Source organism: Alosa sapidissima, chromosome 1, assembly GCF_018492685.1.
Source record: "Alosa sapidissima isolate fAloSap1 chromosome 1, fAloSap1.pri, whole genome shotgun sequence".
Taxonomy (NCBI): domain Eukaryota; kingdom Metazoa; phylum Chordata; class Actinopteri; order Clupeiformes; family Clupeidae; genus Alosa; species Alosa sapidissima.
Window position 1 is genome coordinate 7,489,679 of NC_055957.1, and position 18,038 is coordinate 7,507,716.

Genomic DNA, 18,038 nt, shown 5'->3' on the forward strand with positions numbered 1-18,038 from the left:
GTAGATGGAGCTGCAAGGGGTGTAGCACTATGCAAAACTGACACACACACACACACACTAATGTAATAAAACCCCTGAACATAGCCTCTTCTCCAAATTCCACAACATCAAAAGGGATGGAAGTTAACAAACCCAAGTAAGATGGTTCTTCAGAATTCTAAAAGAGATTTAAAAAAATGATCGTATTCAAATCAGCCTGTAGAGGGCGCTCCTCAATCACAGGCAGTGCAGACATCAAAGGCCTTTTCCCTTCACCTTTACTAAAGCCAACAGTGTGAACTTTTAAGTACATTGATTTGATAAATCCAAAACGCTCCGCTGTATTTAACGTGAAGTATAATATAGAAAGATTTCGAAGTAAGTGCAAAATTAAATATTCTCAAATGAATGAATCCAATAATTTTCTCACTTAACAAAGCCTTTTTTAAGGTTTGGCATCAAATTGAATTGTGAATATCTTAAATGAATTTTCTTTCTTCACATTTGTATTTGAAAGAATAAACAATACATTTATTTAAATAATTAGAAAAAATGTTGAGCTATGAATATACATGGGGTATTTTACTGACTAAAATATAAATATATGACTCATATATTGAAATTAAATAAACATAGTGTATATTGATTTTCAAAATAACAATTCAAAATAAATCAAATGCACATAATTAATAACATTCTTCCATGTAAACAAAATGAAATGTAAAGCATGTCTTGTCTGTGTACTGGAGACTACTGGAGTGTGCAGGAGGTTTTTGTACGGCTGCTTAATGAGTCTGTATCACTGTGGCTCACTTTTGGTGGAGGAACCAGACTGGCAGTTGGAAGTAAGTAACCATTTTATTATTTTTTCACTGTAGGAAAACATTGTGGGGTAAAATGTCTAATGAGATGAGAGCATTTTGTATTTGCTTATATCTATCTGCTGATTTAACTGATATTTTTGTATTTGTTTATATCTATCAGCTGATTTAACTGATAGTTTTGAAAGCCTTGCTCAGCCCAAGTGCTCTCTAGAAACAATATGTATATCCACATTGATAAAACAAAAAATAAAAAAAAGAATTTATTTCAACATGGGTGATGGAAAGTTTAAGATATTTGATTTTGCTTCAAAAACATCCAGAATATTTCTCTTTGGTATCTTGTTTATTAATTTAGCAGACGCTTTTATCCAAAGAGACTCACAGAAAGAAAATAACATTCAAGCTAGAGTGCAGAGGAGACCTATAAGCTAGGAATTATTACAATACTATTACGAGAGGATCTCAGAGGCTTTTGAGATTTGATGTAATTCAGCTGCATTGCATTTGCAATTTACTGTACTTTTGAAAACTGCTAGTCATAGGGTACCCCGGTATGTTGCATATACAGTAATACAGATATGGCATACATGCCATGATAACTCTCATTCTGTGTGTCAGTAAGGCGACTTACTTTTGTCTTTATTACGGTACACATGTGTACTCTCTTCTTGCCATATAGTTTTGATTACACTGCAGTTAATGATATAAAAACGTGGCCACACATTTCAGACCTGTCTAAATTAAGGTATTAGAAGTCAGATTTTGGTTGAAGAAGTTAAAAATGGAAACAGATTCTGCTGGTCTGAAAACTGATTTAAGTTATGCTATTTAAACATATGGATATTCTTCTTTCATTTGTTGTTAATAGCTTTCAACATCTAAAATGACAGACATGTTGAAATTAGGCTGATTGAAAGGTTCAGCAAAGGCAACTCTTACAATTGATTTACAGAGTTTTTTCCAATGCCAATAGACTATTTATCAGTAGTGTTTGAATTTAATGACTGAGATGACAGATATGTTTTCTAGATAACAGAAATAAAACTTTAGATTATGTTTCAGTATGTAAATGACTGAAGTGTTTCCACTGCTGTGCTGAGTGGGTAAAGAGAAGTGAGAGTGGGATGCAAATGCAGGCCTGTGTGTTGAGTCCTGTTCAGACCCCCAGAGGAGGAGCTGCAGCTGAACCCAGAGAGAGAAGAGAGAGAGAAGAGAGAGAGAGAGAGAGAGAGAGAGAGGGAGAGAGAGAGAGAGAGAGAGAGAAAGAGAGAGAGAGAGAGAGAGAGAGAGAGAGAGAGAGAGAGCTGCTGCTCCACTATGTTGAGGACAAGAGGCCTCCTGAGGGGATCTACTCACCTCCCTCTGCCCTCCTCTGTTCTCTAACCTCCTCTCCACTTCTCTCCTCTCTAACCTCCTCTCCACTTCTCTCCTCTCTGCCCTCCTCTGTTCTCTAACCTCCTCTCCACTTCTCTCCTCTCTAACATCCCTTCTTCTCTCCTCCTCTCTCTCCTGTCCCATCACTCCTGTCATCTTCTCTCTTTTCCTTTCCTCTTCTCATCTCCTTAATCCGCTCACCTCTTCTCTCTTCTTTTGGCTTCTATTCCTCCTCTCACCTCCTCCTCACTTACCTCCCTCCCTCTCTCCTCCTCTCTCCTCCCTCTCTCCTCCTCCCTCCCTCTCCCCTCTCTTTCCTCTCTCCCTCCCTCCTCCTCTCCCTCTCTCCCCCTCCTCTCCTCTGCAGCTGATGCGCGTCCCAGCCTGACGCTGCTTCCCCCCTCCAGTGTGGAGCTGCAGCAGGGGAAGGCCACCCTGGTGTGCCTGGCCACCAAGGGCTTCCCCTGGGACTGGAGGCTGAGCTGGAAGGTGTCCGGGAGCAGCAGCCGCTGGGAGGGGAGCCAGAGCCCTGCGCTCCTGGAGAAGGACGGCCTCTACAGCTGGAGCAGCAGCCTCACCCTCACCCAGGAGCAGTGGAGGAAGGCGCCAGCCGTCACCTGTGAGGCCACCCAGGGCACCCAGGAACCCGTCACCCAGGACATCAAGACGGGAGACTGCGCCCAGTAGAGACGCAGCACACAAACACACGCTTACAGAGAGAGACGCAGCCACACAGACATGCTTAGACAAAGAGAGAGAGGGAGAGTGAGAGAGACACACATACACACAAACACACGCTGACAAAGAGAGAGTGTATTGCTTAATAAAAAATCAAGATATGCTTTGTTGTTAAAATTTAGCTGATGTGTTTCTGATCTGTGTGTATCTTCAGCGCTTTATGTGAAACACTGTTGAAAAATAAAGAATCTGAGAGAAACTGTTGTGTGTGATGTCATCAGTACTTCCAATACAGTCCCACACAGAGAAGAGAGGAACCCCGTTGATGGACTGACCAGGACTTCACAAGAAACCCAATGCTCTCCTAATAATACGGCAGTAGACAGCTGTGATAAAGGAGGAACCTAGTGTAACGTTAGTACCAGCTCTGGTTTAGAGGACATAAGTGCCACCTGTGGTCTGAAGGAAATCCCAAATATCGATTACAGTTATGATATGCAAGATGAGGACTTTGTCATATTCATCCGTACTGTCAATGTCAATGTTAACTTACGTGATGATTTAAAGGCATGGGCAGTGGAAACACCACTCAACCATCTTTCAAGTCACTGTCCTTAACAAACACCTGCCCGACGCAGGTCTCCCAGAAGATGGTCATAAACTTTTGCCCACTCTTAAAAGCATAGAGGTGGAAGAAAACGCAGGGGGATCCATGCATTATTTTGGAGTAACTAAAGGTGTATTGGTGAGAATGCAGTACAGTCTTACCCTAACAATCACTCAAACGCTCCACCTACAAATCAATATTGATGGCATGCCACTTATTAAAAGCAACAATGACCAATTATGGCCAATATTGGCATTAATTGAAGAAGACAAAATTCCCTTTGTTGTGGCATTGTACTCTGGGTTTAAAAAAGACATCAAATGTGAGTTTTTCTCCAATTTTGTGGAGATGTCAGTCATCTCCTCAGGTCGTGTTACATACCAAACAAAATTACACAAAATAGTCATTTCGGCCTTTGTATGCGATGCACCAGCAAAAGCGTTCCTCAAAAATATAAAATATCACAATTCTTATTACGGCTGCGAGTACGGTGTTCATTTTAGGACATCCTCAGACTCAGGTGTCAGACTCAGAAAAAAAATATCGGTCATCTTCAGACAAAACTGCCTCAGCGTCAGAAAAACCTCTGTCATCTTCAGACAAAACTGCCTCAGCGTCAGAAAAACCAGACTCAGGTGTCAGACTCAGAAAAACATCTGTCATTTTCAGACAAAACTGCCTCAGCTTCAGAAAAACTTCTGTCATCTTCAGACAAAACTGCCTCAGCGTAAGAAAAACCTCTGTCATCCTCAGATAAAACTGCTTCAAACCAAACTGCCTCAGAAAAACATCTCTAAGGAGTCAGGTCTCAGAAAAAACGCTGTCAGAAAAAGTGGAGTCAGGTCTCAGAAAAGTATTAAGTATTAAATAAAGACAAATGTGCTATGCCATGATGTAATACCATATAATACCATTATAAAACGTTAGCAGTTGTCATTGTCATTGCACAACAATAATAGACAGACATAAAGATAGACAGGTACTTGAAATGTAATCCCCAGGGGACAATAACTGCAGCGTTGTTGAATTCATTTGATATGAGATGTTATCTTAACTTATTTAGAGAAATGTGCCTTGTTGTTGGTACCTGCTATTTCATGTATTATCATAATGGTATTATATGGTATTACATCATGACATAGCACATTTGTCTTTATGGGGGTTTGGGAATAATGATGTGATGATAATGATGCAGGTTTCTTACTGGTAGGTAGTGTACAACTAGGAAACGGTTAGCAAAAGTAAGAAATAATGGTCCAGGTGTCGTTCTGGACTTTCGTGGTGGAAAAATGTTTAACCCACTTTTCCCTAGCTCATTGAATGTACCGTAATCCTATGAAAAACAAATTATTTTGCTGTATGTAGTACGTAGCTTACTCCGGTATGTGCCTTACAGCAGCTGCTAATGTTATTAGCGAAGTGAGGTTAGCTAAGTTACATCCATGGATTTCCTACAATGTGTATACCATTGGATCATTTTCTACCTTTACTTATAATTTCTACATCTAACCAAGCACCAAATATAACATGCCAGTGACCAGGCTTGGAATTTCACCATTCTGGGGGCAAGGTCACTTGGCCTTCAGTTGGGCATATTTGGTGGGGGGCACAAAGGCCACATGGGCACCAAGGCAAAAGTTAACTATACAGTAGTAGGCTATAAAAATGATCAAAGTTGTATTTAGCCTATTCACTACAGTAGACCTGCATCATTGTATGAAACATTACAAAACATGAAACATGACATATTACATATAACTGTAAATCATCTGATCATCTAATAAAAACAGATATCTAGGCTATATATAACATTTATTTGATATTTGGCCTGCTATGAAATCATGTATTGAACAATTTAAATTTAAGCACAGCTCATCTTTAAGAAACTCAAATAGCCTAGATGCATGCTTAGCATTTTGTGAGGCTACTTTCATAAACTCTTAGTCAGCCGTCCTCTGATTTACCAATATCTAGGCGATATTTGTAACATTTATTTTGTATTTGGCCCGTTATGAAATCATGTAGAACAATTTAAACATATTGTAAAACTTAAAGCCCAAATTTGGAGACATCAATGCATGTCGAAAATTACTGCAAATTCAAAACTGGATTACTCTGCAACGGCTAACTGTACAGGGGACTGCTTTACACCTTTATGTTCGGTAAGGTCTGCTGTTTATTCTGATATGTGGTTTGTCATGTGTTAAAAGAAGGGTTCGTAAAGAATTCCACCGAGATGAATGGGTAGGGAGATCATGGACGCAAAACCTTCAGTAGAATGTATGATTAAATTGAAATATATTATTTACTTTTCTCGCGAACCGTTCAACACAGCAATTATCGGCTAACATCGTTTAAAAGCTGAGAAAAAGCTCTTTCATGTGACATCACTTGTGATGTCTGTGTGATGAATAGGCTACTTCGCGAGTAGTTCAACTGAGAAGAATGGGTGAATTTTGACGCACTTTCTTGCGATGTCACTTTCTCCACTGCGTAAAAGACTAAATTAATTTGCGCTGTGAATGCTAAGATTATTTTGACAGGCCGCAGGCTAAATAAAAATCGCTATTAGTAGGACACAAAGCAGAATATTGAAAGAAGGGGGCACCAAGTGCACCGTGGCCTGTAAACCTATGATTTTCAAAGGGGCTTCACGGCCAACGCAAGGGGCTACCACGGCCGTCTCGCCGCCGTGAAATTCCTACCCTGCCAGTGACAGAATAACGTATTAAGCATAATATTAAACTCACCGTTCTGTATCCGTCGTCTTCTTCTGTCCCCACAATAACTTTTCATTTGAGACTTTTTCGTCTGACTCCTGAGACCTGATTTTCTGAGACCTGACTCCACTTTTTCTGACAGCGTTTTTTCTGAGACCTGACTCCACTTTTTCTGAGGCAGTTTGGTTTGAAGCAGTTTTATCTGAGGATGACAGAGGTTTTTCTTACGCTGAGGCAGTTTTGTCTGAAGATGACAGAAGTTTTTCTGAAGCTGAGGCAGTTTTGTCTGAAAATGACAGATGTTTTTCTGAGTCTGACACCTGAGTCTGGTTTTTCTGACGCTGAGGCAGTTTTGTCTGAAGATGACCGATGTTTTTCTGAGTCTGACACCGGAGTCTGAGGATGTCCTAAAATGAACACCGTATGCGAGAGGTGTGTTCAGGATGGTGTTTGGTGCAATAACAGACTTCACTGAGACAATGGCGGCACCACGTGCAGACGACAGCTTTACGGCCAAAGTGATCACCAAAAGGATGGTGAAAGTGCTCTCACAGACATCAACATAGGTATGGTCTCCCAATTTGTGCTCGATTACATGCACTTGGTGTGTTTGGGATTAGTGAGAAAGTTCATTTGGTTGTGGATGTGAGGCCTGCTACCCACAAGAGTTGGCAACCAAACAATAACATTGATATCACAAAAAATAGTTGAACTTGGGAAAAGCTTGCCAAAAGAGTTCAAAGTCTGATTCAAAGTGAAATAGCAGCTACACTCAGACAATTGTTTTACAACAGATGCCAAGGTCAACTAACCTGACTCGCCAGATGAATTTCGTTCCGCCTAGCTCAACTCGATCGATCGATCCATTGGAGTGGTGTTTCAGAAGGCTGGGCCTTATCAAAAATCCTTGCATATGATTGGATAAGCCACTTGTCCGTCATCTATTGACGTGCTACTTCAACCACTTCACATCGAAGCCAACCCGTGACGCTGAGAACAGTCTCACAGTCGCTTCTACGCTACGTCACATCTATAAAACTCCCGCCCTGCGTCCTGATTGGCTCTACCATGAAATCTGGTGCCGAAATCACTCTCAACGAAGCGATCCCAGATGGATGTGAGTGGAGCTAGGCAGAACGAAATTCATCTGGCGAGAGTCAGGTTAAAGGTCAACTGCATATAAAAAGGATGAAATCCTACATGCCATCAATACTGCCCGAGACAGAGTTGTGAAGGGAAAGTCAATTGCTGGTCCCTCAGACACAGTGTGGGCTGACCTAAGTGAGCAGCTTGGAGGAACAGTAAAACCCAAAACTCTGTACACAATTGTTAAGTTAAATAGAAACGATAGCTGGAAATTTTAGGGATACAATCTGGTAACACACTGACGAAGGCCATCAGGCATCAGGTGCGACCATTTGTTATTTTCTATGAGTTCCCTGGATCACGCACCCACAAGAAACAAGAGAACAATCGGGAGAGCGCAGTGTTTGCCAAGAAAAGGGATACAATCTGAAAATAATAAGGGAGACAGCGTTTGTCAAAAAAGGGTTGTTCCACCCTTCGTCTGGTGCTTCACGGGAGAGGACTGATCACGTAGAGAAGGAGAAGGTTCACCGGAGCCCACAGAGACGGCTTAAATTTCTTTTACTCTGGTGCACAGCAATCGACACGTCTGTCTTCGTCAGAGTCCATCATCAACACAGCCAATCGAAATTGGTGGTGAAGCTGCTTAACTGGAAATGACCGTGTATCTTAGGCAGTCTTGGTTTGTTAGACATAAAACTTGCTTTGACTGTTTACGGCAGGCGTGGGCAAACTTTTTGGCTCAAGGGCCACACTGGGTTTTGAAAATTGGCCGGCGGGCCGCACAACAACCACCCCCCCACCCCCCACGACACCCACATAAAAAATGTGGAAAAATGAAAGTGCTTGGCGGAGTTTGCCCACCCCTGGTTTACGGCCATATGTCTGATGTAACAGCATTAAGTTGTCATGGCAACTCCAGCCTTTCTGCTTGGCCCCCTCATTGCTGCTCGCAGATATATTTTTGTAGTAATTTTGGACTGAACAATTAACTTCTTTCAAGTTTCTTCTTTGTTGTTGAATGTGTATTTACTTGTTTCCGTATGTATCTGCTTCTGCTGTTCTGATTGTAATTACAATCTGTTAATATTTAAGGAAAATGAATATTCTACAATATATTACATACTATATTTAAATATTTAATTATTACAATGGGTAAAACCCACTGGGTTACATTTGGACATTTTTCATGGTAAACACAATCTTTAGAATCACAAGAGTTCTTGCTCTTTGATGTGAATGTTGATAACCTAAAGTTGTCTACATGTCTTGAGGTCCGATCATGTTTTTATGCAAATAAGCTGTTGCAGCTAGCTGTTGTAGTTGTGATAAGTATGGTGTCATTGTGGATGCATCCCAGCTCATTTATGACGTGGTTTGGCCATTGTCTAGGATCTGGCAGCCAGCATGGGACTGTTACAACACTCAAACATTTGTCATCTTTGACATATATTTGCAGGTCTCTGCCAAGGACCATGAGAGACATAGAAGAGCAGGAGAGAGCTTCACAAAGTACATGCTCTGCCTAGTTGAGACAAAGTCTTGAAAAACATGCACAACAAACAAAGGCTGAGTGAACTCCTGTGTACTTTCAATGTACAGTATAAACATGTTTTAATGCAGGCTGTTACAAGTAAATCTCAACAAGCCTACTACTTATGAAAGCGCTCATCTCCTTGTACGGAATGACAGCTCACTGACCGCTTGGAGTGACAGCTCACTGAGCCAATAAGGGAGCAGAATTAAATCCCCATGGTAACTTATGCACTATGTCTTTCGTGAAACCAAGTCAAGGCTTTATTCATCCAGGATAACCAAAAATCTCATCTTATCTAGGTTTTGTGAAATACCCCTCTGATATACAAATCTCCATGGAGAAGCTTACACCAGCAAAGTCTTGTCTTTGAAGTAACATGGTAAGTGCTATAATTTTCAGATATTAGTAAACAAGTGTTAAAGAGAATACTGTGTGGTCAAAATTAAGTATTAATCCACAAAGAGGCAAAAAGTATCAGTATCAGAGTACAAAGCTTTATTTGTGACGCCGGAGACAGGTCACAAACACACAAGCATCCTAGGCGAGCATGAGAGCAACAAGTCTGTCGAAGTCTTAGGGACCGGTATTTATGGAATGGACCACCGGAGGAAAATAGGGGAGGGTCATGTCTTTTTATTCTTTGTTGAGGGGAGGGTCACCCATTTTTTTTTATTCTAGGAGGGAGGGTCACCCAACTTTTGTACTCATGAAAACAGCAATATTTGGGCCGTCGCCCATGGCCTCGCGTCTGATGGGCCTCGCACCTGGTCAAAGATGACATTAAGCGTTTATTCTTTATTAACGCCTATTGTAGCCTAAGCAAAAAGCTTAACGTGGCTTAATGTCCTAAAACAACAATCAGTGATCACCAAATTTCTCTCATATTGTTCCTCATAATCACTAGAATCTTTAGGTTACCTGCACGTGACAGCATGTTTCTTCAATCTCCTTCACTGACACATATGGAAGGCTTAACGTCCCAAAACAACGATCATCAAATGTCTTTCTCATATTTCTCCTCATAACCATCTATAAAAATCTATCCCGAAGCTTTTTTTGTCTTTTACAGCACGTCCGAATCACGGCGCTGAAGTTAGCACTAGATTCAGATCGCGGGGGAGTTAATTTTCAATTCCACCTTAAATATTGCAATTTTCTACCACAAGGGGGCAGGGATGACCGCAAATCCGCGATAACACAGCCATGTGCCTGTTGCAGATGAACAGGCATTGTTCACAGACGTTTAAAAGCCTGTATATCACTTTTCTGTTGACTCCATTGCCTAATGTTTTGATAAATGTTGTCTTTTGTGTTCTATTAAATAATTTGGTAATTTAGAGGGGGGGGGGGGGGGGGGGGGTATGTAGTGTTTTCTTTATTTTCTGTGCTGAATCTTTTGCTACATGTTGTGTTATGTTTTCTATTCAATAAGTTTGTTCATTTTGCACTGGGGGGAGGGGGGCTGGGGTTATGTAGTTGGTGGCAGATTTGGAAGTTTTTCTACAGTAAATGTATTCCCTACGCCTATATGTCATTTTGCATTGGATTTTTCAACACATTCTGAAACTACACTCTCTCCTCTTTCCAATGACACCCCCCATGTGAAATTATATCGTGGAATTTGCATGCAAAATGTATTTGTGAAATTGCAGAATTTCAACACCAGAACAGCGACACACATCTCAGAAAGCATTTTGCATCGGATGTTTCAACACATTCTGAAACTACACTCTCTCCTCTTTCCAATGACACCCCACTTGTGAAATTCTATCGTGGAAATTTGACCTTTCCACCCCTTAGAACATATAATATGTATTTGTGAAATTGCAGAATTTCAGCACTTGAACAGCTACACACATCCCATAATGCATTTTGCATCGGATGTTTCACCACATTCTGAAACTACACTCTCTCCTCTTTCCAATGACACCCCACTTGTGAAATTCTATTGTGGAAAATGGCCTTTTTTGCCCTTTGAATATATAGTATGTATTTGTGAAATTGCAGAATTTCAGCACTAGAACAGCGACGCACATCTCAGAAAGCATTTTGCATCGAATGTTTCACCACATTCTGAAACTACACTCTTTCCAATGACACCCCACTTGTGAAATTCTATCGTGGAAAATGGCCTTTTTTGCCCTTTGAATATATGGTATGTATTTCAGCACTAGAACAGCGACACCCCACCTGTGAAATTCTATCGTGGAAAATGGCCTTTTAATTCATTACAGTTAACATATTGAATACCTGTTACGTGTATTCCTGCGTTCCTCACAATATGTCTAATATATTGAGTTATTTTGGCATGCAGTGATTGCTTATTTAAAATATTGTTTGGCAATATTTCATTGGAGTATATGCGCAGGGTAGAATCACACATTGGAGTATATGCGCAGGGTAGAATCACACATTCTCTCCATGCACCGCTCTCCTTCAAACTCCCTCCCTGCGCAGGTTGGCTTCAGGCCACACCTCCCCATACGCTAATCAAATTTAGAAAAGTCATTTTTAACAATGTCAGTGATTTTAACAATGTTGCGTAACTCTTTCAATGTTGCACCCTGGTTAAGTTAGAGACCAACTGAAGGAAAGTAAGAAGTAAAACGTAAGAGTAAAGTAATTTTGTTACAATTTAAAGAAGTAACGACTACATGTAACGCATTACTTTTTTTGAGTGAAAACCCAAACACTGTCAACTAGATAGATAGATAGGTAGATAGATAGATAGATAGATAGATAGAGATACACAGATTAGGGTATGGAGTTATCATAGCATAAAGTAAATACGTTACAATTAACTTTAATAATTTTGTTAACTATTGCATGCTGTAATACTGTGCCGTATGTGCCAATTGGAGGTTAATTTCAGGCAAAGGAAAACAAAAAAACAATCAAATTAGATAAATAAAAACAAAACTTGTAAATTGTAATATACAGTGGACATCGCTTTCAAATGGCCACTTCAGTCGCGCGTTACGAGGCGTGAAGCTGCGTGAAGCTTTAGTACCACTTTCAGCCACTGTGTGTCGCTCTGCCACTGTACATCGCTCTGCCTGCCGCCCCTTCTGAAAAAGCAGGAGGCTACCATTAAACATAATTGTTGCCGAGAGGAATCCCAGCCTACGAATTCAATAACAAAATAAATCATGCATAATGAAACATTACCTTGATTTAGGCTACTTGGGTATGGCTTAAGGCTTGACTATACGTAACGAAAATCGAAATTTGCCTACATTACTGTCAGCGTTGGGGGTAATGCAACTACGCAAATCAAAACAGTGGTGTGATAATTGAGCCAGTAGAGAAATAACTGTTCAGAATTAATCTGTAGCCTTGGGTAGGCTTCTGCAGAAAATAATGTTGGCGATTTAATACTATCTAGCGACGTTTTTAACAGGCTACGCTATAGAGGCTTAAACAACTATGACCCACGTTTTGGTTTCAGAAATTAATTTGCCCTACTTCTTGACTGCAATGTAGTCAATTGACTGCTTGACATGTCATTTTTATTTTTCTGTACAATAAACAAATACATCTGCTTTATGCCGTAGAATTACATTCATATTTGGAACTTACATAGTCCAATGCATCGTTACACTACGTTAGTGTTTCCCAAAACCATAGTAGCAACGAACGTTCGCAACCACTATCGTAAAGTTGTGTAGTTACAACTACACCTCTCGACCTGTGGTAGAATGCTAGTAGAAGCATAGTTCTGGGGATCTTCATGTCAAAGACGTCACTGACGCCAGTTATTTGTTTGCAAATTAATAATTATAAATATATTTAGGTTTCTAATTGATATTTACACTTCTAACCACCATACATCCATATTTTAAAATGCCCAAGGCAGAAAATACATAAATTAAAAGTCAATTTGCAGCCATGTGCACGTAAGTAAAAGTCACACACCTGCAGATAATAATAAGGTGGTGCGCACTTTTTGACGAGTCAGTTGAGAATATGTAGCCTTTAATTTTCATGGAGGGGGGGGTTCCTTGTTAGTTTACGCAAACCAGGCCAAGAAGGCTGATTCTGATGTGAAACAACGATGTGAATATTGTTGTCAAAATCTTAGCCCAGATTCAAACTCTTGGACAGGGGACTGATAACTGCTGCGCAACGGCGGCTGTCATCTGCCGGCCTTAACGCAATGCGCCACAGAATTATGTGCAGGTGCCCGTTCATGTGCTACTAAACGTCATTAACCACCTTAGTCCAGACTACTGAAGTTTGGAAACTATCATGGTCCAAACTTACAAAGTACTATGTAAGTACGACAGTTTTGGGAAACAGTCGTAACTTACATGTTGGTTAGTTTAACGATGCATCCTGTTAGTAAAAAGCTAACCTCCGTAGTTGTACGGGAAACGCACCCCAGATCAGCTTGTAGGCCATTAGCAATCTGTTTATTTTATTTATGAAGCCTATATAGTAGATCACTTGCCACATTCTCACTTTCAATAGACAGATGCAATAGCCAGTGGTCAAGTATTGAGTATGAAGCAATTAAGATAGTAGCCTATACAAAAAGTACTTCATAATATCATAAAAATTTGTTAAAACGAATAGCATTTTGCAACTTGACAAAACACTGGATTAAATATCGTAGGCACAGGAGAAAACTTGTACATCCATTGGCCCGTGGGGAGATCACATACCAGTTGCCTCTCCCTTCAGTGCTATGACTCTGTTGATGACTTTGTCCAGATTGGTCTATGTATTTATTGCAACGTTAGGCTGTGAGTTTGTTTCGCCAAAAAAAACTCTATTGCAGATATCAATGCGTCTTTGTTCATGGGTTTGGCCTTACAGCAGAGGCTTAGACAACTATGACCCACATTTTGGTTTCGTAATCTGCCCTACTTATTGACTGCAATGTAGTCAATTGACTGCTTGACAGGTTATTTTTATGTACAATAAACAAATACATCTGCTTTATGCCGCAGAATTACGCACTTGGCCAGCCTATAGAACGGGCATATTTTGGCGAGAATAGAGAATGTATGCACGCAAGAATCTGTAGGCTATTTGTGGCTGGTTACCAGCAAACAATGTTTAATGCATTAACTCAAGACGTCAAACGTTTTCTAAACAATTCAAACAGAAAGGATGCAGCAGGCGGCAAATGTAGAAGAGTAATTTCCAGTGGAAGAACAAAATGCTGAATGAAGCCCAAAGATATGAAGACATATCTGGCAAGTTGTTAATTTTTGAAGACGTAAATGGTTGGGCTATAGGCCTATTTTGCAAGAAGGAGACATAAAGCGTGAGCATGCCACACTATCCACAGCTGTGGTAGCTGGGGTAGGAGGATTACTGCTGGCGCAAGATTTATATAAAATTTCTTCAACAGAAGGCCTGCCTCGAATGCAGGCTTGCCCAAAAAAAAGGCCTGTGGTTTGCGCAGCCTACAGTAAGAAGGTCTTAGTGAGTCAGGAGTCCTCTCGACTTCTTTTAAACTGTCTCAGAGGTGGAAAGTTGCGTTCGTTGGGGGCAGGGCCGGATTAACAATTCATAGACCCTTGGGAACAAATGTCTGTTGCCCCCCAGCCAACGTGAATCGGGCGGTCAGTTAATAGGCCTATATCGTGAAGATTTTTATTGCCATTTAAGGCACGAGCGCATCTGTGAGGCCAAGCCTCACCAAGTAGCCTGTTTGTTTACAACTAACATTACATTTAATTAAACGCAAATAATATAGCCTAGATATTCCAATATATTCGAATACATGTGTTTATGGGGGATATTTTCAAATGTCATTTTTGAGCAATTTTGACAGCCCTAGGCCACTGTAGGCTACGCCAATCGTCTATTAACACCTTCCACCTAACCCCGGTGAGTGGGGGTCGCTATAATGCCTGTGAAATAGCACCATTGAGTAGCCTATGCGAAATAGCCTTAAAATCGTTCCGGTATTGTGTGCCTAAAATCGTTCCGGTATTGTTTCTCCACCTACTGGTTTCCTTGCACGTACATGCGCTGCAGCAGTTGTCAGACATTCACAAACAAGTTGTTTTAGGCGGTTTGAAGTCGCTTTTCATACGCCATGAGCGCTCTAACCCTACATTACAGCCACTTGGACAAAAGACATGTAAAAAAATATATGTTTTGAAAACTAGCATTAAACTGGATTCGATCCCGCAAAAGCAACACACGCGTGACTCTCTCCAGCCTGATTCCCTACTCTTTGAGCCAACTAATATGTTACGCGATACAATTAACTATTATAGGCTACCATCAATTAATAACGTAGGCAACACCCAGGTAACATGTTGTCCAGGCTATCTGAAACAAGTGGTTGCCCTATAAATGAAAAACACTCTTTAATAAAAAATAAACGCTAATGAAGTAAACTTGTGACCATCAAAAATTGTTTATCGCCTGTAACTATGTGATAACAGGACGTAACAGGAAGGCATTTGGCTGAGCAATGGAGGTTAATATGCTCTATATTTTGTCCAAATGATGTCTGTCTATCATCGTTGCACTCGGAGAAAAGCAGAATGTTTAATTTGTCCTGCCTTTCTACTACGGCTGCAAACGGGATTCACTCGCAGTTAACCAAATATTTCTTTATTAGGGCAGGGCAGGCATATTTCTAGCTATTAAATTATTTCTAAACCAGTCTGCTAAAGTCTGTAGTGAAGTCTGTGTAGGGTTTTCCAGGCTCCATTTCTTTTTACGAGACACCCTGCTCACTTGAGACATCTGCCGGTTGTTTGGGTTGTTGCAGCGTCGTTGCAGTGTCACTGGAAAAATACAAATTAAAGTCGCGTGATACTGCGTGATCCCGCGCGCAGACCGCGAGGGAAGCTGGCCAAGTCGTAGTACAGAGTGCACATATTGCCTATTTCAATGCAGACCTTGTCTACAGCCTAAACCAAGTTTTAACCATCAGCCATCAACGGATTCGCCTTATTGAGATATGTGTTAAATGTTATATGTGCCCTTCAGTTTATTCAGTGTTTCCCATACATTGACTAATCTGTGGCGGGGCGCCACAAAATAAAAATCTGCCACCACAGATTAATATTCTAATTAAAATTAAATATAAGGTCAAATCCTTGCATTGCCATTGAGCTGCGCTTTTTACGCACGCAGCCTTTCCTTGCCCCGCCCCGCTCTCTCTCGTAGCCGGCTGCCACTCCTTTGCATGTGCATTTAACAAAATATTCACGATTGTTGAAGGACTGTTGCCACGTAGAAGCATTGCATAGAAGACGTCTGGCTAAATTGCTATTAAATCCGCTTAGCATCATGACCATGCTGTGCAAATTTGTTCAAAACTGCTGCATTGAAGTGAACTCTGCTACGGTCTTATCACAACATAGTAGGCTACATTGAAGAGACTAAACTAAGTTAAGTTCTGAAATCAAGCAGTATCACAAAGCTAACGTTAGAATACTGTTTGGATGTCGAATTTAGCATGCTTACAGCTAGGCATACTGGTAGGCATACTGTATGTGTAATGTTGTCAGTTTTGATTGATATAACAAAAAAGTATTTAAGCCAGACAATTGAAATTAATTGATATAAGAACCGTCAATCTAATGGGGTTTTGACATTTAAAAGAAACCGTTCAAGAATCTATGTAAATTCATTCCGCCAATCACGTTGAAACAAAGAATTTGCCCCCCATCATATTACTTTCATATGCTGTGGAACGATGACAATGTCACAGATAGTTGATGATAATGGTTTTGTTTTGTCAGTCAGCATGTGATGGCAATCACTCATTCCATAGGCAATTGGCCTATTGATGTTTTTTGCATGCATTCAAGTCTTTGAATTGACGTGTCAGACGTGCATTTCTTTTTGTTGTTGTAAATGGTTATAAAAAGTAGTCTTACAGATGTAAACGTAAAGGTTATCGTGTTTTCCTCATATGTGAAATGCATGTTAAAACGTTTTCATGTCATTAGAACAGTCTGCCTTCCACATCGGCAGTTGTCTTGGTCTGTCTTAATGCCTTAATGGGTCGACACTGCCTCCTTACCAGGTTCCTTAAAGGTTTTCACCAACTCAGCCCCCCCCCAAGTATACATGTTTACCTTGGAAAAATAATTTTGAGTCTGGCTTTATCACACAATCTGATTTTGGTTCATGGTCAATTTTTTTTTACCCTATTCACCTGTACTGTCTTGCCTTAATTGCCTATTTATGCTAATTATGCAAATGTCTGAAATTGCAACTTTAGGCAACCAAGTTGAATTCCATCCACTAGGCCTATATAGATGAAACTTCTGCAATTTCTGCGCTCGCGTAGAGCGCTGCAGCCACGAAAACGGAGCTTGGCCTTCCCCTACTGACTTTGACTTTCTGTGCCCGAATGGAAGAGAATGAGGCTTTGCGATTTTTTTTTTTATCTAGGCCTACGTGAAATTCGTTGACAGGTTGTGTCTCTAAAGTAGATTTGCTCATAATTACACATAAATCTTGAATGTTCAACAAAAATGAAGGGCAAAATCACATAATGATTCAAATGATGTATGCCAACATCAAACACCACTTATGCATCAGTAATAATGAGGTTTGGATTATTTTCTGGGCTCTTATGAGTGGTTTAACAAAAAAAAAGCCAATAGGAGGAATTTCCTTTTTTCAAACCAGAGGTCAACTTTGAAGGCCTGTACAGCCACAAAGCTACAAGATCCAACTTGCTATCATACCATTTTATACTCCAGAGATATGTAGCTTCCAGAGAACTATCGTGAAAATTTGCCCCCCCCCCCCAAGTGGTAGTGACGACCACTGTGGCTCATGGACTAACGGGTCAACAGGCTGCACTTCACGTGATCAGACAGCATGTCACCAGAATGCTTCATACACGCTGTGCAGTAGCCAATCAGATTGCGAGTTTTGGAGTGGAAGCGCCCAGTGTGCTCGTGTTCAGTGGAATTCACAGTTGCATCGCTGTTCACGTACTGCTGAGTTGAAGAAATACTGCTGTCCATACATGTGAGTATAGGTGTGGTATATTTGTTTTTTAGAACGACTGCATATGTATCTATTTTTAAAATGTTTATGTTTGATAAGTTGTTGGGAGTGAGTGGTGTAGTGGAGATTTAAGGTGTGGGAAAACGTAAGAAATATGTAGGCCTTTTCTGTGAACATGGTAAGGTGTAGACCTACGCCATGCGGTATGAAATTGTCTGTATGAAGGCATTTGTGTGATGATGGTGGAGGTTATTGCGTAATCTTTATAGCAAGACCTGGAATATCATTAC

At 40.6% G+C, this 18,038-nt stretch overlaps 1 gene segment (V, D, J or C); it reads left to right on the plus strand.

Moving 5' to 3' along the window:
- The first annotated feature begins 660 nt into the window (after positions 1-660).
- Positions 661-3,109, plus strand: LOC121677724. The segment is given in 2 exon segments: positions 661-824; positions 2,545-3,109. Coding segments are annotated over 2 exon segments (438 nt in total).
- The last annotated feature ends 14,929 nt before the right edge of the window (positions 3,110-18,038 follow it).